The 23899-nt window shown below is 35.5% G+C and overlaps 1 protein-coding gene across 4 annotated transcripts in view; it reads right to left on the bottom strand.

Annotated features, from left to right (window-relative positions):
* The window catches only part of Vps13a (vacuolar protein sorting 13 homolog A), a 170575-nt gene that overhangs the window by 65481 nt on the left and 81195 nt on the right, over positions 1 to 23899 (bottom strand). For all 4 annotated transcript variants that reach the window (XM_040746689.1, XM_040746703.1, XM_040746695.1 and 1 more), the window contains 12 exons: positions 21665 to 21821; positions 17859 to 17986; positions 17070 to 17239; positions 16430 to 16644; positions 15177 to 15409; positions 11553 to 11645; positions 10616 to 10972; positions 8517 to 8618; positions 6591 to 6749; positions 6197 to 6452; positions 1519 to 1679; positions 97 to 200 (listed from right to left, as the gene is read on the bottom strand). In XM_040746689.1, coding sequence (XP_040602623.1) covers positions 97 to 200; positions 1519 to 1679; positions 6197 to 6452; positions 6591 to 6749; positions 8517 to 8618; positions 10616 to 10972; positions 11553 to 11645; positions 15177 to 15409; positions 16430 to 16644; positions 17070 to 17239; positions 17859 to 17986; positions 21665 to 21821 — 2135 coding nt within the window. The remainder of the gene's footprint in view (positions 1 to 96; positions 201 to 1518; positions 1680 to 6196; positions 6453 to 6590; positions 6750 to 8516; positions 8619 to 10615; positions 10973 to 11552; positions 11646 to 15176; positions 15410 to 16429; positions 16645 to 17069; positions 17240 to 17858; positions 17987 to 21664; positions 21822 to 23899) is intronic.

Raw genomic sequence — 23899 nt, 5'->3', positions numbered from 1 at the left:
ATAATTTAAAAACATTACCTATATAGAATCTGAAACTGAAAATCTCTTAACAGTTTAGGGCAAGTAAGAAGATAACAACAACAACAACAAACTCACCTGTAAGATTCTAAAGGTATGTTGAATTCATTTTCAGGTGAAGCACTTCCCAATAAAGTATCCCCTTGAAAAACGGAAATTGGGATTGAAAAATGATTCCTAATCTGAGAAAAAAAAACATATTTAATATTAATGTAAGAAAAGATATTTTTAAAATATGCCCATGTACATATCTTAACAAAGAATCTATCAGGCAACATTCAGCTTGGTCATATAAAATAGAAGAAAATCTTTAAAAACAAAAGGAAACTCTCCAGGTTTATATTTTATTGAAAAATACAACTTTAAGGAAGCCAACATTCCAGCATAGATGAGGGAGGGATGTATAAGGCACCATCCCAGCTGGGGAGCAATTTGCCATTGATGGCTGCTGGGGGAGGGAGAGTCAGTTTTCTTCAGAAGGGTTTTTCTGTGAATGGTTTCAAAAATAAAAAGGAAATCAAGTATGTCAACATATAGAATGTCAGACTGGGAAATGTTAGTACCATACTTAACAAAAGGACTAGAAGAGTGCATACACAAAAAATTTGAAAATTATAAAAGTTACAAGCACAATGAAAATGGAAACAATAAACAGGGAATCTACAGAAGGAAAAGCTAACTAATAACAAATAGAGACAAAAAGATATTCAATATTCCTAGAAAGCAAGAAAATACAAAGTATAACCACAGGCAAACTTTTCCCAACAAAACTGGCAAAATAAAACAACTATTGTTATGAATTCATATCCATATCTAGACACTGACATTTCACAATACTCTTCCCTCCTCTGTTTCTTATATTCTTTCAGCCTGCCCTTTCAACCAGTTATTTTTGTTATACTGTATATGTGTTTCTATTCTAAACATATTGTACCTATGCAACTCATTTAACAATGTAATATTAATATCAAAACTAAACTCTATATGCTATTCATTGTATATATCTCAAAAAGTCTGTAATTTTCTTGATAGTTTTACTATTAAAAACATGCTATAAGACTAAGAAAAATATGGTGCATATATTTATAAAATACTAAAAGCATTGTACAAAGCAGTTCTACAAGAAATGATGGTCTTCTAGTGCTCCTGTCACAGGAGTACTATTACTATTGATGAGAATCTTTGTTTCTGCAACAGTTCGTATTCTTTTGGCAATGATTTACTTGAATATTTCTCTTTTCTTTCTGAGATAGGGTTTCATGTAGCCCAGGCTGGCATCTAACAGACTGAGTAGTCAAGTATGATCCTTCCTGACTTCACCTCGTGAGTGCTGAGATTAAAAAAGGTATGCCACTATATACAGTATGTGTGGTGCATATGTGGTGCCAGGGAACAACTCAGAGCTTCCTACATCCAGGCAGATGTTCCACTAACTGAGCTACATCTCTGGGCCACTTCCAACACATGCATGGAGCGTCTACAGGTTTCCTTACTTCATACCTGCACTGGTGAGCGGATTGTTACTTTCTTACTTCCTTCAAATGTGTCAATTTGACAAACGATAGATCTTTCAACTCCAGACTCTCTGTGTCTTACTGTGTACAGACGCCTTCCCACTTTTGTTAAAGGAATCTTGTCAGCAGCAGAGTGGTTAACAGGTGCTAAATCAAATACAGACAACCTCAGTTAATGAGAATTCACTATGTGATAATTTCAAATGTATTGTAAGCACTAGATGACTGTCTCCTAAATGAAAAAACTCTTTGAATATAACCAATATTATAGGATATTATTCACATAAATCCTTCAAAGCATTTTATCAAAAACATAGCTGAAAGGTTTATTTTTCACTTAGGAATCTAAATAACCTAAAATCATCACAATTAAGAAAGCAAACAGTAAATGGAGGAATATAATATTCAAGAGCAATTATTGGTACTGTCATAATAACCACTGAAGATACCAAGGTGAATATAGACCTCTACTTTTCTAACTCTCTATGTCATTTTAAAGATATAACTTACATTTGATTAAAGAAAATTTCACATAAACTCAGCAAAAATGAACATATTATAGTGGGAGTGAAATTAATTTACATAAATTTGAGTCCCCAGTTTTAAATTAATTCTCACAGTGAGTAAAGGTAATAAGTACACACCACAGACAATTTCCTGATAACACCCATCTATGAAGCACTAATTCAGATGAGAATATCTACTAATATATTAGTAGCCTTCTGTGTCTAGTGAGCTTTTCAGACAGCACAAACACTGCCCTCAGTATTTGACTAAAGTACCAGTGAATATGGGTAAGAAAGCAAGATTGTATGGCAATTTAAAAATTATATAGATTTTTAACCTCCAATAAATATAAAAAAACTCGTGGAAACCAGAAATGATTTCCAAAAAATAGGCATAATATTTAGAACAATTTACAAGGGGCTAAAGAAATGGCTCAGTAGTTACAGGTACTTGTTGCTCTTTCAGAAGACCTGGGTTCAATTCCCAAAACTGAAATGGTAGCTCACAATCATTCATAACCTAAATTCCACGGACTCAAACAAGCATATGGTGCACATACATTCAAAAAAGCAAACATTTGTACACATAAAATAAATCAAATACAGCTCAAAGGTACAGAAAACATATTCAACAAAATCATAGAAGAAAACTTCCCTAAGCAAAAGAAGGATATGTCTATGAAAATACAAGAATCTTACAGAACACCAAATAGGCTAGACCAGAAAAAGAAGTCACCTTGCCACATAATAATCAAAACATCAAACCTACAGAATAAAGAGAAAATATTAAGAACAGCTAAAGAAAAAGGCCAAGTAACACATAAAGACAGACCTAGCCGAATTACACCTTACTTCTCAATGGAAACTATGAAAGCCAGAAGATCCTGGACAGATGTCCTACAAACGCTAAGGGAACAAGGATGCCAGCCCAGACTATTATATCCAGAAAAGCTTCCAATTACCATAGATGGAGAAAACAAAATATTCCATGACAAAGCCAGATTTAATACTTATCCAGCTCTACAGAAAGTGCTGGAAGGAAAACCTAGACCCAACGAAGATAACTACACTAACAAAGACACAGGCAATAGATAATCCCACTTTACCAAACACCAAAAGAAAAAGGGAGGAGAACCTACACACAATAACTCCACTATCAATAAATCAAGCACAAACAAGAATCATCAATCAATGGTCATTAAATATCCCTCAACGTCAGTGGTCTCAACTTGCCTATAAAAAGACACAGACTAGCAGAATGGATCCAGAGAGAGAACCCATCCTTCTGCTGCATACAAGAAACACATCTCAACGTCAAAGGCAGATGTTACCTCAGAGTAAAGGATTGGGAAAAGATGTTCCAATCAAATGGACCCAAGAAACAAGCGTGTATAGCAATCCTAGTATCTAACAAACTAGACTTCAAATTAAAATCAATCAAAAGAGATGAAGGACATTTCATATTCATCAAAGGAAAAGTCCATCAAGTTGAAGTGTCAATTTTAAACATCTATGCCCCCAATACAAAGGTGCTCACATTCGTGAAAGAAACATTACGAAAGCTCAAATCGCATATAAAATCTCACACACTAGTAGTAGGAGAAATGAACACTCCGCTCTCACTGCTAAACAGGACCTCCAGACAGAAACATAACAAAGAAACAAAAGAACTAATAGAAGTGATGACCCAACTGGGTTTAACAGACATCTATAGAACATTCCAACCAAACACAAGAGATATAACGTTCTTCTCGGCACCACATGGAACCTTCTCTAAAATTGACCACATAATAGGAAACATAGCAAACCTCCACAGATACAAAAAAATTGGAATAACCCCCTATATCTTATCAGACCACCATGCATTAAAATTAGAATTCAACAATAACACAAATTGCAGAAACTCTACAAACTTGTGGAAATTGAACAATGCACAATTACACCATCCCTGGGTAAAGGAAGAAATGAAAAAAGAAATGAAAGACTTCCTGGAATTCAATGAGAATGAAGACACAACATACCCAAACTTATAGGGCACTCTGAAAGCACTTCTGAGAGGAAAGTTCAAGACACTCAGTGCCCACATGAAGAAACTGGAGAACACTCATGCTAGAGAATTAATAGCACAGCTGAATGCTCTAGAACAAAAACAAGCAAACTAACCCAGGAGGAGCAGACGCCAGGAAATAATCAAATTGAGGGCTGAAATCAATCAAGTAGAAAACAGGAAAACATTGAGAAGAATCAATGAAACAAAGAGTTGGTTCTTTGAGAAAAAAATCAACAAAATAGACAAACCTCTGTCCAAACTAACCAAGAGAGAGAGAGAGAGAGAGAGAGAGAGAGAGAGAGAGAGAGAGAGAGAGAGAGAGAGAGAGAGAGAGAGAGCATGCTAATTAACAAATTCAGAAATAAAAAGTGGGACATGACAATGGACACTGCGGAAATCCAGAGAATCATCAGGGCATACTTTGAAAATCTGTACTCCACAAAATTCAAAAATTTAAAGGAAATGGACAATTTCCTGGATAGATATCACTTGTCAGCAGAAAAAAACAATGGAATCTTGAAATTCGCAGGAAAATGGATGGCACTAGAAGAAACCATTCTGAGTGAGGTAACCCAGTCACAAAAAGACAAACATGATATGTACTCACTCATATATGGATTTGAGACATGGATCAGGATAGTGCTAGTCTGCACTTCCACTGACAGAGAGTCTAGGAAACAGGAAAGAACCTAAGAGAGATATGCATGGTAACCCAGAGAAGAGGAATAAGGCAACATCTTCTGAACAGACTGGAAACACGGCAAGGGGTGGGAGGGGGAGTGGAAGCTGGGAAGATGACATGGGGAGAAGAGGAAGAGAGAGTAGGTCATGGGGGAGCAGGAAGGTTGAGTGGGGGGTAGGATAGGGGGAGAACAGGATGAGAAATACCATAAAAGAGTGAGTCATATGTTAGAAGACAGATCTGGCACCTGTGAGACCTCTAGTGATCTAAAGGGATGACACCAACTGGCAAGCTAAGTAATAGTGGAGAGACCACCTTAAATGCCCATTCCTGATAATGAACTTGATGTCTACACTATACGCCATCCTAGAACCTTCATCCAGTGACTGATGGAAGCAGAGGCAAACATCCAAAACTAAACACTGACCTGAACCATGGAACCCAGTGACAGAGAGAGAGAGAGGAGTGATGAGCAAATTGGTGAAGAATGAGCTGGCAAAACCAGCAGAGACAGATGATCTGAGCAAGGGGGAGCTCTTGGACCCCAGACTGACAGCTGGGAGGCCAGCATGGGACTGATCCAGATCCCCTGAGTGTGAGAGTCAGTGAGGAGGCCTGGGCAACCTATGGGGCCCTGGGCAGTGGATCAGTGTTTATCCCTGACATACAAACAGACATCGTGTGTCCACAGCACAAAGAGGGATGCTCTCTCAGCCTGGACTCTTAGGGTAGTGCCTGGACCCTGCCCTGAGTGAAATGACAGGCTCTGGATATCCCCTATGTGGAAGGAAGTGGGGATAGGGTGGGAGGCTGGGGGATGTTAGGGAGGTGCAGGAAGAGGGAAGGGAGAGGGAACTGGGATTGAAATGTGAAGCAAGCTATTTAAAATTAAAGTAATAAAAAAAAGCTAAAAAAAAAAAAAGAAGTCTACATACTGGAGAGGAAAATATTGTTCCCATGTTGGCTTGAATGAGATTGCCCCTCCATAGGTTCTAGCATTGAATACTTGGTCCCCAGATGGCAGAGCCGTTTGCGAACGATTAGGAGGAATGGGTCTTTTGGAAGAAGTGCACCACTGGGCATGAGCTTTGAGGTTTCACAGCTTCCCACCATTTTCATTTTGTTCTCTGCTTCTTGCTTGCAGTTCAAGGTGTGAGTTCTCTCCTTACTATTCAAACCACCATGCCTGCTGCCTCTACTCTGTCATTCAAAGACTATAACTTTCTGGAACCATAAGCCAAACAAATTCTTCTATAAGTTGCCTTGGTCATAATATTTTATCTCAGAATAGCAATTAATGTAGTCCCCATTATACTAGAAAACCTATTATTATTATTTTTAAAAAGCTGTTAAGGCACTACAAATGAATAAGATTGCTTTCACAAAACAACTTCACAAAGCCCCAGAAAGTGAATGTATTACTTACTAAGGAGAATGAAGAAGAGTTTGCTGCTTAGGCTGGTCATTGCATTGAAATGATCATTGTCCTTAGTTCGTACATAATCCATACTTAAACTCTCTCCATTTTTCAATTCATATGATTTTGCCAAAGGAACATTGAGTACATTAAAAGAATCACTTGGTGAAACAGATACAGTAAGTCCAAGAGAATTTAAAATCATAAACGGTGCTAGATCCCTTAGGAAGACAGCTGAAGATCCAGTAGCAGCTTCAGTAAATGCCTAACAGGGAACATTTGTAGTAAATGAGAAAAACACTATAGTACATGAGAAAAGTAACTGGATCAGTGACTGTACTCATTTAAGGGTTAATGCAAAATATTTCAATATTTAAAGTGTCAAGTATTTATTTTTTCTTACCTCAACTAAATTATTTAACATAACAAGGCCACATTTGGATAATGTAATGTTTAATTGGTCTTTAGAATAAAAACTTATGACAGTTTTATATTCTGGTACTTTGTAGTTTTCTTCTTCACTTTCTGACTCAACAATGGACTGTTTTGCTTTCTTTTTCATCTAAAATGAGAAATTAAAATTAGATATGAGAAAAAAGAATTTGTATTTAATAGTATAACATAACTTATCTGCAAGTAAAAACAAACACCACTGGGAGAGGGAGGGGAGCGAGCTATGAATTCCAGGGATTACACTGCTGTAGAGAGCTATGAATTCCATGGGTTATATATATGCCCAATAACATTTCTTGGAAGTGCCAAGTACCGTCACAAAGCTAAAAAGCGGAAATACTAAAGGAAAATAAATTCTATCCTCTTCCATAAAAGAAAGAAAAACTTTGAAAATTACTAAGTATATAATGGAATCAAAAGCATACACTCCACAATAAATTAGTCAAGAATAGTTTAGTGTATTGGTCATGTTAACAGAAAGAGAACCAGGTACTAAAAAAAGTCCAATAAAAGTGGCAGAACAATGTTATGAAGCAGGAATTCATAAGAAGTACTATTTGCTTCTTTCCAGAATTCAGTGACTTACTGTCAAAAAACTACCAATTAAATTAGTTTATTCAAATCCTTCTTTTGTATAACCTAAAGAATGTAATTAAACGATTTAAATATAATATGGTAGACATGCCAAGTTAGTCATTTAGTTATTTTATCTTACTTTTTTTTCTAGGTTTTTCAAGACAAGGATTTTTGTGTATCTCTGGATTTCCCTGGATTTTGTTCTGTAGACCAGGCTGGCCTCAAACTCAGAGATATTTTATTTCCCTGAAAATTTGTCTCAAAGTCTATAAGTTGAGCCCATCATTAGGTAAGAAGCATGGTGTACATTAAGATAATTCCTTAGCCGGGTGGTGGTGGCGCACGCCTTTAATCCCAGCACTGTGGAGGCAGAGGCAGGCGGATCTCTGTGAGTTCGAGGTCAGACTGGACCGACAGCCTCCAAAACAATACAGAGAGGCCCTGTCTCGTAAAACCAAAAAAAAAAAAAAAGATAATTCCTTGCTTCACAAACACAATTTTGACTTTTTAAAGGCACTGATTCTCAGGATTACATAAATTCACAACATATTTCAAGCAAATAACATGCAACCTTCAATAGATTATAGAGAGGATGAAATAGTAGAGAGGGAAGAAGATAAGGGAGGGAGAAGTAGGAAGGTATGAAAGAGGGAAGGAATAGAGGGATCAAGGGAGCGAGGGAAGAAGGAAAGGAAAGGAAAGGGAAGGGAAGGAAAGGGAAGGAAAGGAAAGGAAAGGAAAGGAAAAAGGAAAGGAAAGGAAGTCCATTCACAGAACAAAAGAACATAAAAGAACGTCCCTATTGTGTGAGGTAACAGTTAAGAATGGGATCTCCGATGTTCAGTCTCAGGTCATGATTTTTACTTTCACTTTTACACTTCTGGTACTACATGGGGTTGGAGCCATGGCTCAGTGGTTAAGACCATTTCCTATCTTGCAGTGGGCATCAATTTGACTCCCAGGCCCCACATGGTAGCTCACAATGGCTTGTGACTCCAGTATCATGGGCTCTGATATCCTCTTCTGGCCTCTGTGGACACCGCGGGCATATGGTGCACAGACATTCATACAGAAAAAGAGCCACGCATACACAAATAAATAAATAAGTTAAAAGTGTATACTGTAGTATGGATATCCTTAAGACTTTGGAAGGCTTTTCTTCTAAACTCTTTTTCAGACTTCAGATATACTTTGAGTATATACACACACACACACGTAGAGGATATATGGATAAAGTACACATCACCTATTTTACTGTAAACCCAAAACTACTTTAAGAAAATAACACACACATACATACCTTGATTCCAAGATTCCATGGTCTAAAATCGTCAGTCTGATCAATTTCTAATGGTTCCAGTAAAGGTTCCCAAACACCAAACATTTCATTGTAATAGTGAACCTAAAAGGAGAATTTTTAGTTCTTTTAAATAAAGCATCTACTATCTAAAATGACATTTTAAATGATACTCTTACCACCATGCCTTTTAGCTGTGTTATTTTTTTCTGTATAAGAACTATTCTATATGTCAATTAATAGTTTTCTATTTGTACACCTTACATACTTTCTTCTTCTGGCTTAGAGATAAAATTCTGTCTTTGTAATTTAGTATAATCCCATTTATATTTTTATTTATTTACAGACGTGTACACATATTTAAATCAGGGGACACTTGTATAAGTCAGTTCTTTCTTTTTCTACCACATGGGTCCTGGGAATTAAACTCTACCTGCAGGCATGGTGGTGAGCATCTTTATCTACAGTGCCTTCCTGTAAACCTTAACAACCCTTACTAAAGCACCTTTCCTTGGTCTCTCTCCTAAACCAAGCAGCAAACCCTGCATTCATCTATCACATACTACTGACACTTGAAAACTTGCCAACCTACTACCAGTGACTAAAATCCCTTCATGGCAGACACGACAAGATTCAAAGTTGGTGGAATCATTGTGGTCTTTCCTACATTCTACACAATTTTAGGGTTTGAATGCCCTGCACTTCTTGGATACCTCAGATAAAGTCCTGTACAAAATACACATAATTCTAAACACAATTTGAAAGTCTGCAGTGTAGTCATAATCAATTACATTGTGTTAGTACATAATTCTGTATCATTTCATGTAAAAATAGAGGCTTTTAAATATCCACCCTCACTCTTATAAGGTAGATTACCAGATAGCTTTTCAAAAAAATATGAGGAACAATAATTTTAAGCATCATTGAATATTATTGTATAGACTTTTTTCTGTTTCTGCAGTACTGGTATCAAAATTAGTGATATACACAGATTAAGTATACATCCTATTACTAACCTATACTCCCAGCCTCTTTCTTAAATTTATTTTATCTGAAATATCCATGTAAATAATTTTATGAGGAAAACATGTTTACTCTGATTCATTTTTTCTCTTAAAAAAATTTGGGAGGATTTGGGATTAGAGTTCAATGTCTCACACATGCTAAGCAACCACTCTATACTTCAAGTATACCTTCAGTAGAGACTCTTTAAAATTGGAAGAACTTACCCAGGTATTCATAAATTTAATCTACCCTTCCAAAGAAAAAATTCAGACTTTTTAATCTTAACAACTATCTATTGATAGATCACTTTTAAAAAGTTTATATAAACATATACATGGTTGTATGTCTGTCTGCCGTGTATGTGCCTGTGCTCAGAGGCCCAAAGAGGGTGGGGCAGACTTGCAGGCAGTTGTGAGCTGCCTAATATAGACTCTGGAAACAGACTCTGGTTTCTGGAAGAGCAAGAAACCCCTAAGTGACAGGGAAAGTCCTTATGTATATATGTTTCTCTTATTGGTTGATGAATAAAACACTGTTGGCCAATAGGCAGGAAGATAGGCAGATTAGAAGAGGAGAATTCTGGGAAACGTAGGCAGGCAGAGTTGCCATGTAGACACCAAATGAGGAAAAACAGGTCTGGACATTCTCTGGTAAGCCAAGACCACGTGGAAATACTTAGAATAATAGAAATGGGTTAATAATTAAGATAGAGCTAGCCAAGAAGAAGCCCTAGTCATTGGCCAAGAGTTTCATAATTAATGTATGTCTCTGTGTGTTTATTTTGGGGTTCAAGGGCAACAGGACTTGCCAGACAAAGAACCTCTCATTACAGTTGCATACTGGGCTGTCTCTTTAGACCCTAATGCACCACCTTGTCAGCTTGTAAAAGTCAGCTGAAACATAAAGTATGAGTATGTAATTTGAAATTTAAAGTAGTATATAAGCAACTACTCAAGGGCATAAATGTGTAAGCTTTCTTCTAAAAGGTATGAAGCCAGCATAAGTATTTACAATAAACTCAATTTAAATAGTGTTATAACATCCCAGAATAGTCTATGTGAAGCATCATAAACCTGAAAAATTATATACACACTTACTTCCAGCTCAAGTTGAAAGTGGAGATTTATTAAAGTACTCCAGTTCTCACATTCCCCCCAAAGGCGTGACTTTGCCAATAGCATCGGCACTGTTCTATGACCAATTCCAGCTTCGAGAACTATAAAAATAGAATCAATATTCAAGTTCAGTGACTCTCCTGCCAGCATCAATTCACTTGTGGGAACTACTTTTTCTGTTTCATTTGATTCCTCAAGAAACCACATTTTCAGATTCTTAGTATCCTTCTTGTCCCATAAATGTGCTATAGAAGAAGTGCTTTCTTCTGGGATGGTTTCCTTAGTTGTATAAAGCGCAGAAGTAATAGTTATTATGGTATTTATGATAACTGGTGAAACCTAAATGGAGAAAACAATTTAAAAATGGATTACATACATTTGCTGAATAAACATGAAAAATTAAGGCTAAACTAGAAAGGCACTACAGGATAATAGATATAATTTTCTTTGTTTTTTTGCCTACTATAATTTCCGACTACAAAAATTTTTAGATAAATTTGTCAAAGTATTTGTAAATCTTGTTACTATTAAACCAACTAAATATGACTACAATTACATGTATCCTAGGCATCAACTACAAAAGTCATATGTCAATAAAATATAGGATTCATCATAAAATACAATAATATCTTATAAACTTAATATATATACTTCCAAAAAATTATTCATTTTGTGAGTCAGGAGTCTAACCTGGGCTCTGTGAACGTCTACAGAAATGCTTTACCATGGAGCTCAGGCGTTTTTCTGGTGGTAATCGTGATGGTTAGACAGGATCTTACTAAAATGCCCAGGCTGGCTTAAACCTCAGTGTTCTGTACTTCAGGCAGTCCTGGAACTTATGATTCTTATATTTAGCCTCTTGAGCAGCTAAGACAGATCTACCATCAACTCAATTTTAAATGCTTATGTTTTAACTTACCTTTAGTGTAAGTGATTTTACTGATATGTCAATCGTTTGTGGATCTGTTCTGCTCTGACTTGCCTGATAAAATAAGTCACAAGGCTGCAAAACCTGTAAAATACAAAACATTATTAAACTAATATTTAAGTTAAAATGTTTCTGCTTAAAGTCTTTCCTAGTAATAGATAATTAGATTTAAAAGTAAATAATCATACCTATATAAGAGTGAATCAATACACTATGATTTGATATAAAAACAAAGTATAGCTCAGGATAAACTATCTCCTATTCCCTTTGAGAGTTTGTGGTGTTATTTTTTAATGTATTGACAATTCCCATGAAACATTACTTGACCATAAGAATCTTAGAACTTTAAGGGAATAATGCTGGCATGTTTTTACTGGCAGGGTCCCTAGGCAGCACATGTTATCACACGTCAATAGATAAGGAGTGTACACACACACACACACACACACACCTACCTTAACATTTAAAAAATATTCTTAAATATTTGAGCCTCCAAAACAATACAGAGAAACCCTGTCTCATAAAAACCAAAAAAAAAAAAATTGAAAAACATGGGAAGCTCTTGCTATGTCATTTACTTTACTAAAAGTCTATCATGCTATCTATTCCACAGGAAAACAGGTGTGAAAAAGTCAGTATTATAGGAAAAGCTAAAACTGCAAAGCATTAAGAAAAATAATGAGTATAAATAATCACTAAGAAATTCTGAGATTATAAATGAACTTTTCCCTAATAATGGAAAGCAGAACTGTAACCACTAGACTCTTGATAGTCATTTCTCTCACAAGTGATATTTCACCATGTCCAAAGTTTCTTAAGGGTCTCATTCTAACACAATCCAAGACTCAAATCTCTTCATAGATGTAATGATATCTCATTATATATCTTCATCTATACCTTCCCTTTATTCTAAATGCAAATTTTCAATTATCTTTTACCAATTCCTGGACATACGGTTAGGTATGACTTGGGGGAAGACCTTTTCTCTATGGAACTGTAACACTAAGGGTGGGTAGTCTGCCCCAACTACTGGTAACAAACAAAGGCAAAAGCTACATGGTACAATAGTTATAGGCAGTTCAACTCAAAGTGACTCTTATATCAAACAAATTTCTTGAATAATTCTTTGTATCTCTCTGTTCTACTCTTAAATCATCCTCTATCCTGAAGTAATGCAAACCTACAGCCTACTTCCCATGAAATTCTGAAGATTCAAGAGTCTCTCTTCATTTTGTATCCTCATCTCCTATCTGTCCAAGGTGGCAGTGCTTCTGATAAAATAATTTAAACAGGAATCTTAAAGGCTTTATGTGTATTTCATGAAGATTCACTCTGTCAGTTAAAAAGTCACATCTACTTATCTTTTTGAGATTATGTTCAACTAAGTAAGGGAACAGTTTATGTTTCTAGAATATTTGAATGAGTTAACATGTGTGAAAAACATCCTGAAGGGTTAATAACTAATCAGGACATGAAAGTTGACTGATAACACCTGTAGGTTGTTAGGTTCTGGAACATTTCTGATAATAGGATCAAGATAACTCGAGTGATATCTACCACTTTGAGATGCAGAAGAACTGACCTGCATATGGAATCTTACAGCCCCAAATCACCAATTTCACCCTACAAAATATCCAAGTTTCCCTCCTACCAATACACATCCTGATACACGTGCACCGTTTCTAATCCCAGAGAGACTGCAGCTCTTCAGTTCTTCTGAGTTAAGAATAACTCATTTTGAAGATACCAGGTCACTTTCTTTTATTTCCACATTGCCTTCAACAACACACACTAATATTCTAAAAGCAACTTTTGTGTGACTGATGATAATGGTCATTTCATATTTTGGAATTTTTAGCAAAAGACTACACAGATATATACTCATTTTCTATACTATATATTTACACTTTCAGCATCCATTTATGATTTTCAGGTATTTTTGCAACTTAAAAAGGCTGAGAATTATATAAGGCTATAAGGCATTAAGTCCTTTTTTTCCAGTTTAAATCTCTCCTACTCCTCAGCATATTGTTGTTCACAGCAAGAAACCAGGCAACGTGGCAATCTACCTAACTATAGACATGAGAAGTGTGGCACTTTCAAAGCATATATCTATTTTCTCAAGTTTTCTGCCATGGAGCTCATTTTTGCTGAACTTTCCTATGCAATGTTCTTTGTATACTTTTTTGGGGGGAGAGGGGAAGTGCTCTTATTCAAAGTTCTACCAAGAGTGACTTTTGCTTCAGCAGTAAGCATCATTATTATGTTCCTAGCAAGAAAGGTGTATCTCTAGCATGTTTAATACCAGGGGAGGACAGGCTTCTTGTTCAATAACTATTTTACATCCTAATGTTTAAAAATCAAGATCAAGACTTCTGTGATTCATTTATTGACTAGATGAGCAAAGAGTAGGAATGCCATGTTAGAATCCAGTTGCCGTTTGGATCACCGTATTTGCACCTGCCCTTCCCCTTTTACAGATACTGGATTGGTTCACAGGTACTGTGGAAACATGCACCAATCTGGCCTTAAAACTCACTGAATCAGTCGATAAGCAGAGGTTTTTTTTCTTTTGGTTTTTACGAGACAGGGTTTCTCTGTATTGTTTCGGGGGCTATCGGTCCAGCCCGGCCTCGAACTCACAGAGATCCGCCTGCCTCTGCCTCCCGAGTGCTGGGATTAAAGGTGTGCGCCACCACCGCCCGGCCGATAAGCAGAGGTTTTATGTTTTATGCTGCCAGGCTTTTGCTCAGGTCAAGAGGGTGAGGACTACTCAGTCATGAACTATCTTTCTATCTGCCTTCTTACGATGGAGTCTAACTCGTAGTAATTCAAGATTATACAGTTACATCCATGCAAAAATTGCATGGTGAATAGAAGACTATGCCATAATCTAAAGAGAATTGAATATGGACTCCACTTTCTATTTTCCCGTTTTTCCTGGTGATGATTGAGAATTATAACAACAGTCAATTTTCAATAATAACCATAAGTAGACATTGACTTCAAATTAATTGGGTATGGCAGTACATTTAGTAATTCTAGCACTCAGAAAGCTAAAGCAGGAGACCTGTGAGACCAGGACTACTCTGGGCTATATGGTAAGATGCTCCTACAATAAGTTTTTTTTTTATTTTTGGTTGATAATATTAGGAGTATTTATGCTTTCATTCTTCCTTTAGCAGTCTAAACATTGCATGGGTATATTTAAGATTATTGAGTCTTTGAAGAGTTTTGAAGACAAAGAGAATAAAATTCACAGGCTGGAGAAACAGATCAGTGGAAGTGTATTTGCCGAGTACTTGAATTTCACTTCCAACACTGGAAAACCAAAGAATACATTAGAGAGTAAAATTCAACTATCAAATATGTAAAAGCAAATGGTGGAAAGATGAAACAAGTTATAAGTAAAAAAACACATTATTTGAGGAAAAAAACTCATCCCCAAATTAAAATAATAAAACTGAAACAATAAAAACTAAAACTAATAGGTTTAACTTAAAGGCCAAACAGCATCTTCATACTAACATAGTTAGAACCTCAAAATAAAATACTTCCTGAAGAGGTTACAGTAATCCCCAAATAACTAGCAATTGAATTAGGCAATGAACTCACAGTGGTGATTTTTCCCTTTCTCTTGGCTGGAAGAAATGGGCATGCTCTGACTTGGAGATCTTTAATGGCAGCAGTCATCGTATTGTTGTCAGTGTCACCTTTACAGCAAATTTCACACTGTGTTGTAATGACTAAGGCAGGAGCATCATTTCTTGTCATGTCAGCCACAAACACAACCTCGGGGTTTTTTATAAGAATATTTATTTCCCATGTCCCTAAATCCTGTACAGGTGCTAAAACAGAAATAAACACATACATAATACATACATTACTTATGAAGAGTGAAGAGGAACAGTTAGTTACTTCATTCAAAGTCAAGTATAAAATTTAAAAAAATCAGCTATCCCAAAAGAATTTTATTATGTATTCCTTTTGAGATAGGCAATATTGCCCTCCCTCGGACAGGTATAGAAACAGAACTAACTACCTTGTATATGCTATGCAGATGCTCCACCATCAAACCTCCATTTACTTACAGAAATATGAATCAGAGTCTGGGGAAAAGACTCTACTTCTTAATGGTAGAATTGGATCTAAATCAATTTCCAACTCTCAACACTCTTTCAACTATATCATAATTAATATGTAAAAGATAACAGAAAAACTATATACTAAAATCTAGAAGTGAATATAAAAGTTAATGAGTATTTTAAATAAAAACATCATGTTTAACGTGAAGAAGAACATCTGGTTCATTATCTTTCCTGCTTGTTACTAACTGCAGAGAACAATTACTCAAGTCTCATAATTTCAAATCCCATAGGCACACTTTCAAACAATGAAGGCCAGCAGAGTGGCACATGTTGCTTATCCCAGCAGTGAGGAGGAAAGAGGCAGGAGGATTAGGAGTTCCTCAGCTTCACAAGTCAGGTTTAAAACAACAAGAACTACATGAGACCCTGTTTCAAAAATACAAAATAAAACCACTATGAACAGCAGCCGAGTGGTAGTGATAAATGTCTCTAATCCTAGCACTCCAATAGCAGAGGCAGGTGAATCTCCGAGTTTGAGGGCAGCCTGGTCTTTAGAGGGATTTCCAGGATCGCCAAGGCCACACTGAGCAGCAACCCTGTCTTGGAATAAAACCAAAAAAGAATTGTGTGCATATAGTTTCAATTTATTTATTGCTAATTTTTATTATTTACATATGTACATATGGACTTCTAATTTATTAATGTATTTACTGTGAAAATGGAAAAGACTAATCAGGACAAATATAGTTGCAGCAATACTATTTTTATTTGGTAACTAACCTTCTTTAGTAGGCCATGTTTGAACACTGGTTTCCAATTCCGTACTAATCACGTAGGCATCAAAAAAGACACGTGCAACAGTCATCAGAAACTCCACACTTGCACAGACATACATCTCTTGGACAACTGCATCAGTCACACAAGAATCTCTGATTTTTCTATACTTTACATCCACCATGTCCTTCTTGTCAAACCCAAGTGTCAGTCCTATCATTCTGAAAAACATAATGACAATTCGTATGTACGGGTGGTTTGATAATAACCAAACATACCAATAAAGCTTAAACACCTGTCTATCCTTTTACAGACAGCAAATAGATATCCTGAGAGCATGTCTCTTGGGAACAAAGAACTTACAAAACTTATGGCATACAGAAAAAAAAATCGATGTCTAAGAAATTATAAGAGTTCATCAGCTTATATTTTCGTCTTGATTTCATACATTTCCCATCTAACTGCACTATTTATTTCTATGTATTCAATAAATCCATCAACATTTCAAATATGAACAGATACCATGATGTACTGAACTGAAGTTCTCAAGACCACTCATGAATACACATAAAGGCAATTTTGAGTATAAGTTCTATAAGTATTAAGCAATCTTTCCTCAATAGCTCAAAATAATGATAATACACACCTAGGAGTGGCTTTCATGACATGAGGCCTTTTATCATCTAAAATACAGTTTTTTAATGAGAAAGAAGAGAATGTAGAGCCATCTGTATACACTTTTAAACTACTTATAATATTCTCCAATTTAAATTCAGCAAGTTTCAAAGAAGGATCACGAACATCTGTAAAGAAGGCCTGGAGAAAAAAAATCCACATAAAAATTATACATAAGCATAGGATTAAAGTATACTTTGTGATATGACTATGAGTTATGATATTGGCTTATGGAACATCAAATTCTCTATTCTGTTTCTCTTTTAATTTTTATGTATTTATTTTTTGGTTGCAGAAGAGGATCACCTGTATAGCCCTGGCTGTCCTGGATCTTTCTTTATAGTCCATGCTATCCTTGACCTCTCACAGACCTATATGCTTCTCCTTGCCAAGTGCTGAGATTAAGAGTGTGTGCCACAATACCTGGCCCTTCTCTTTTTATTCTTTTCTGGATAAACGCTGTGCATGGCCTTTACTGTTCAATACTGTAAACCCAAAATTTTGTTTTTAAAGGGTTTTCTGAAGGAAAGGACAAAAATAGAACTACTTTCAAATTTTGTTTTTCTGATTTTTTTGCTATATGAAAAGCAATGCATTTAAAAATGAAAATGTATGAAATAATTACTAAAAATATCATTATTTTTTCAGAACACACACTACAAACTATACACAAAATATTAAAACTATTATTTAATAGTCATATATACTTTCTTTACTTAATGTTTTTACAAATATAGACAGTTTTTCTTCTTTATCTTACCTGTTCAGGCCCTGGACTGTAAAGTGCCATGGTGAGATAATCAGTCTTGAAACTCACATTTAGTGTCATGTTAACTTGAGAAGCCTGTGGGTGTACCTCCACCACAGCAGCTGTCACCACAGTAGCTGCTATAGAATTAAAGGTGAGGAGTAAGAGAAAACAATTATAAGAGCAGGTAATTAAAGCATCCATGAGATATATCAAATTATTAATTACATGAGTACAGTAAAATGATAATCAAGAAAATTCAAAAGGTTAGAAAATTTAGAAATGGAAGTCTGGATTAAAATTCTCCCATAACTGGAGAGAAAGAATTAAAGAATCAGAGTTTCTGTTTCCTCTTGGAGATTGCAACCCAACTTTCACAATACTGGAATCAGGAATATGGGGCTTATTTTAGAGAGTAAATAATGTATAAAATGAGTACACACACAGCATCTACAAGTTTATATTAAAATTTTTTCTTTAAAGAAACTAAGGCAAAAAATGTATTTTACATGTCATTTTAAAACTTGTTCTAATTGGGATTTAAAATTTTTCTACACACTTCAAGTTTAAGTAAAAATATATATACATGTATATATTAATTGGGTTCATAATACAAACACAACAATTCATATTTCTCACTTAACTCCAGACAAAAAGGACCACCATGTCAGGTAATTTATATTAACTGAGATAAATTTACATGAAGTGAAGTATTTGAGAAGATCTTTTTAATTTTATGTGTATGAATGCTATGCCTGTCTGTATGTCTGTGTATAATGTACATGTGCACATGGAAGCAAGAAGAAGACTTTAGTTTCCCTGGATCTGAGTTACAGAATTGTGAGCTGTCATGTGGGTTCAGGAAACTGAACTTGGATCCTCTGGAAAAGTAGCCATTGCTCTTAACCAGCTGAGCATCTCTCCAACCCTTTTCATTTCTACAATTCATCTATGTTTCAGGAATTTCATATCATCTTTTCATATTTACTCATTCTACTGCTTGTGGTCTGTACTTCTCTACTGAAAACTGATATTCAGAATTTGTGCTCTCTGGTTTTAGAGTTCATTCTTTATGGTGGGATGCCTTGCTCAGTCTTAATGCAGCGGGGAGGAGCATGTTCCTGCATCAACTTGATGGGTTAAGCTTTGTTGGCTCCCCATGGGAGGTCTTACCCTTTCTGAGGAGTGGTAAGGGTATGTGGAGGGGGAATTGGAGGAGGGAAGAGAGGGGGAACTGTGGTTGGCATGTAACTAAAAAATCATATATATATACATGTACATATATATGTATATATAAATATGAATTTGTGTTCTACCTCATTTGACTAGTCCTGCTTGAGAGACTTAACTTTATTAGACTTTCAAAAAAAATAAACAAAAAACCAAACTACGGTTTTGGCATTCTTGTGCGTATGGGTACATGTTGGTTTCTGTGCACTGAACTTGGGTCAGCTCGGGATTCCAGGCTTGCTTGGCAAGCATCTATCCACTAGACCACCTTGTAGACCCTTAAAAGAATTCTCTCATTTTCTTCACCTGTTTGATCTATAGTTAGTGATTGTTATACTCTTATTTATTCAAATTTACTCAGTCTTTCTCTGTCATTGCCCACACTCTTGTGTGACATACAGTAGACAGGGACAAGAAAACAGCGTTAGGAAACAGGAGCTCCTTGGTCCAGGAGGTCATCTACAAAGAGTGTATCAGGCATAGTTCTTCATGTGCTAACTACAGTTTTCATCAAGTGATTTAGTTCTTCATGTTACAATTCATTATACTACTGCCTCTGCTAACTTCACTAAGGTATCTCTCTAATACAAACATGTTCTCTTACCTTGCATTTGAATAATTCAATACTAAATCATGTACACTTTTGTGTATTTCACTTCTATACCACATTACAGAAGATATTTAAAATCAGAAGCTGTTTTACTCTATCATGTACATATGTAGTTGCTTTTTATACATATTTTATGAAATCTATGCTTTTTTCCTGCATTCCCTTTTTGTATTTTAGGGATCAAAGTCAGGGTCTTGTGTATGTTACATATGCACTCTATCATTGAGCAACACTGAGTCTTTTTCTGGAGACATTATTTCACTTAGCCCCAACTTATGCATTCTCAGTGAGGCAGATGTGTAACCCAACATTGTACTACTGAAGCCATAGAGCATTGCGAATTCCTTTTCAAAGAAACTGACTTTCTAGCCTAATCATATGGACAATTTTGGGATCCCTATAAAGTGTACTTCTAGGTTACTACTATTGTTTGATATCATAGTTTCTTTTTTCCTGATTCTTAAATTACCTTGCTGGAATATATTTTTAGATTAATTTCTTCAGGAAAGGGTTGGGGTAAACTATGAGTTACTAGAACAAATTATTTTGTTTTCACATTTGGGAGTAGCATTTGACTGTGTATACAACCCAAGCTTCAAAATCACATTTAGAATTTGAAATACTGCTCCATTGTCTTTTATAAAAATAACAAATCAGTTATCCTTATAGTTTTATAAGTCTGTAATAGGAAGCCTGCTTTTTTTCTGAAATTAAAAAAAATATTTACCTGATTTAGGTCTAATGTTTCAGGAAATTGTGTTTACTTATGTGTCTTATTAGTTTATTCAATTTGCTTGAAACTGTATGTGTGCTCTATGGCTGAGAACAGGCTTCATAAATCTGAAGGATTTCTTTCAAGTTCTTCTTCCATTCTCTCAGTTATTTCTATTGTTAAAACCTAGCATGCTGGGACTGGAACTTCTGAACTGAAATAGCACTCTTAATTTAATCTTATTTTCCATCCCTATTGCTTTCTTTCTTTACACTATAGGGTATTATCTCAGGCCGTATTCTAGAATACTTATATTCTAACACTATAGTGTTATTATTTTTTAAAAAATTAGTAATCATGTTCTTTACACTTTAAGTTTCTAAGAACTCTTTTTCTATCTTTGAAAGGGGAAGGTTGACAGTACTAGCAGGATCCATTTAGTTATTATTCTCATTTCTTAGCAAATTCTTGTAAAATATCTGTTTTATTTGTTTGCCTCCTTTTGTTTGCATTCAGTGTATCACCTCCTTTTCACTGATAATACGTGTTTTGTTTCTTTGTTTCTTTTGTGCCTGTGTTCTATTGGGTTACTTCATTTTGAACCACTCACATTTAACAATAAAAGACGGGGTTGATTATCCTACCTAGTAAGGATGAGGTTTCATATTATATTGACTTTTGGGATCACCTATAACAATTAAAATGAGGATATAATTTTATTTATGAGCCTCAAAATCACACTAGCACCCTTACTAAGTCCACTTCCCATGTGCTGGTGCTGCGTTAGAATCAGCCACATTCACATAGCACCTTGCCACCAACATGGAAACAAGTTTCTTTCCTATTATGATTCACATTACTATTTTTCATCCATCCAACTCTCCAACTTTTGTTAAAATTCATCATCTACAATGATTATTCTATTGTCATGCTCCCAGTATTTTGATATTCCTAAAACATTAATATATAGTATATTAATATATATGCTGCAAAACTGAAAATAAGAACATACAGGGAAGATAAACAAGAATCCTAAGAATTTTTATCATAATGGGACTAAGAACTTTGATTCAATACACACATACATGCGAAATTAGTAGAATAACAAAAAACAGATCATTTAAAATTGCCTAAGTCAGACTAGTTAATTAGAGGATTATTAAGTCTTCTTTTACCAAGATATAGAAAAAACAAAGTTGGGGGACAGACAGGCAAGAGAAACAAGAACACAATGAAGCCAGAGAGAAATACAGGTTAAACACAAACCTCCCGAATGGTAGGAAACACTGGAGGTTCCACTAGTCACAATCTCCTGGTCATCTTTACTTACAGAAGACGGGACATAAGCATCTTCTCGTCCATACCATATATTACCATGCAGTGTTTGAAAGATTGTCGTTAAATCTTCTTGACTAAGAATGAACTGGTAAAATAAGATTTCACAAAAAGAAATTACACACCTAAAAGAAGGAAGATTGCTTTAAAAAAACTTACTTCATGTGTGTGACTGTTTAGTCTGTGCGTCACACACATGCCTGGTTCCAGCCTAGGCAGAAGACAGCATTGGATTCCTGAGAACTAGAGTTACAATCAGTTATAATCTGCCATGTGGGTGCCAGGAATTTCCAGGTCCTCTGAAAGTATGAAATGCTCTTAACACACTGAGACATCTCTCTAGCCCCCAAGATTTGTTTTTTAAAAATCCTACTTCCTGGATTTGGTTTTCTGTAAACCAACTTTTAAGGTTGTAAATATTTTTACTGACTGAATAGTCAGTCTTCTGCAGACCAAGTAATAACTAGTAGTTTACAAAATACAGATATTGTCAATTCCTATAATGAACTATTTGTTATGGATATTCTATGTAATTCAGTCGTTTTAAAGTGAGCTTTCATTTTTATGTAGTCATCTAACCATTTCAACTTTGACTTTAAACAGGAGGCATATTTTAAATACAGAATAAAATATATTTGTATAATGAAAAATACAGCTTATAATATGTTTTATATGAATTTTTGTTCTTCACAAAAGTCCCGTATATAAAGAATGCAATTCTGATTTTATAAGAAGCTATAGCTAAATGGGTAAGACACTTATCTTTATCAATGACTAAAAACTAATTCAACAAGTTAACTTCACATTATTTGTTTTGAACAGAGCATCAAACCAAAAACAAAGACCTGTCTTAAGTAGTACTGAGGGATAACTGTGTGTCATGCTGGCTATGTTTCATCAAACATTACTTAAAATGCTTCTATTAAAGTTATTTTTTTAAGGTTAGGTTAATGTTTAATGCAAAAAAGAGGGAGCAAACTCAATTACCCTTCATAGTGTGAGTGGGTCTCATCTAATCAAGTGAAGTGCCTCAGTTCTATTGCTGTGAAGACACCACGGCTAAGGTAACTGTTACAAAAGAAATAATTTCATTGGCAGCCTACTTATAGTCTCAGAGGTTTATCCCATTATCATCATGGTGGGAAACAAGGAGGCAAGCATGCTGCTGGAGTACTAGCTAAGAACTACACCCTGATTCATAGGCCAAGAGAGATACTATCTGGCATGGGCTTTTGAAAATTCAAGGCCCATCCCTAGGGACATATGTCCTCCAACAGGACCACACCTTCTAATTCTTCTAATCCTATCAAGGAGTTCTATACTCCTGGTGACTAAGCATTCACATTTACCAGTCTTTGGGGGCCATTCTTACTCAAAACACCATATGAAGGCATTTACTTGGAAAAAAATCATGACCTCTCCCAAGCAAGAATTCTGCTAATAGACTGCAATATATACTTCCCTTAAATAACATAGAGACTTATCTTGCCAATTTTGAACTTCCTAGCCTATGCATTAATACCTTATATCAAACACTATCTCTTTACTCATATACTTTTGTTTGTTTCTGCTTCTTTTGAGACCTGAGATTAATATGAAAGCGCATTGTAAAAAGGATTTGAGCATTTCATTGCTCTGTGTGTGTGTGATGAGGTTAAATGTGTAAATATATGTGTATGTGTGTGTGTGATGGGATAAATGTGTAAGTACAAGTGAACATGTATATATGGAGGTCCAAAGTTGATGTTAGGTGTCTTCTCAATTGCTCTTTTTTGTGGAATATTAGTTCCAGATGTGTTATATTTGTTTTATTTGGAACATTAGTTTAATGATGCAAAGATATGCTGCATCCTTTTTTGTTGAATTTGTTTAACTCTGTGAAGCTATGTTATTCTGACTGTCTAAAAACACCTAATTAGTCTAATAAAAGTTGAATGGCCAATAGTTAGGAAAGAGGAAGGATTAAGTGGGGCTGGCAGGAAGAGAGAATAAATAGCAGGAGAAATCTGGGAGGAGGAGATCAAGGAGCAAGAGGAGGAGGAGGAGGAGAGAGGACACCAAAAGCCAATAAGAAGAAAGGTATATGGAACAGAGAAAGAGAAAACCCCAGAGGCAAAAGTTAGATGGGATAATTTAAGAAAAACTGGCTAAAAACAAGCCAAGCAA

The sequence above is a fragment of the Mesocricetus auratus genome, unplaced genomic scaffold (assembly GCF_017639785.1).
Source record: "Mesocricetus auratus isolate SY011 unplaced genomic scaffold, BCM_Maur_2.0 Super-Scaffold_4256, whole genome shotgun sequence".
In the NCBI taxonomy this organism is placed as follows: Eukaryota; Metazoa; Chordata; class Mammalia; order Rodentia; family Cricetidae; genus Mesocricetus; species Mesocricetus auratus.
The sequence above is the reverse complement of the archived record's forward strand: the minus strand, read 5'-3'. Positions and strand labels throughout refer to the sequence as shown.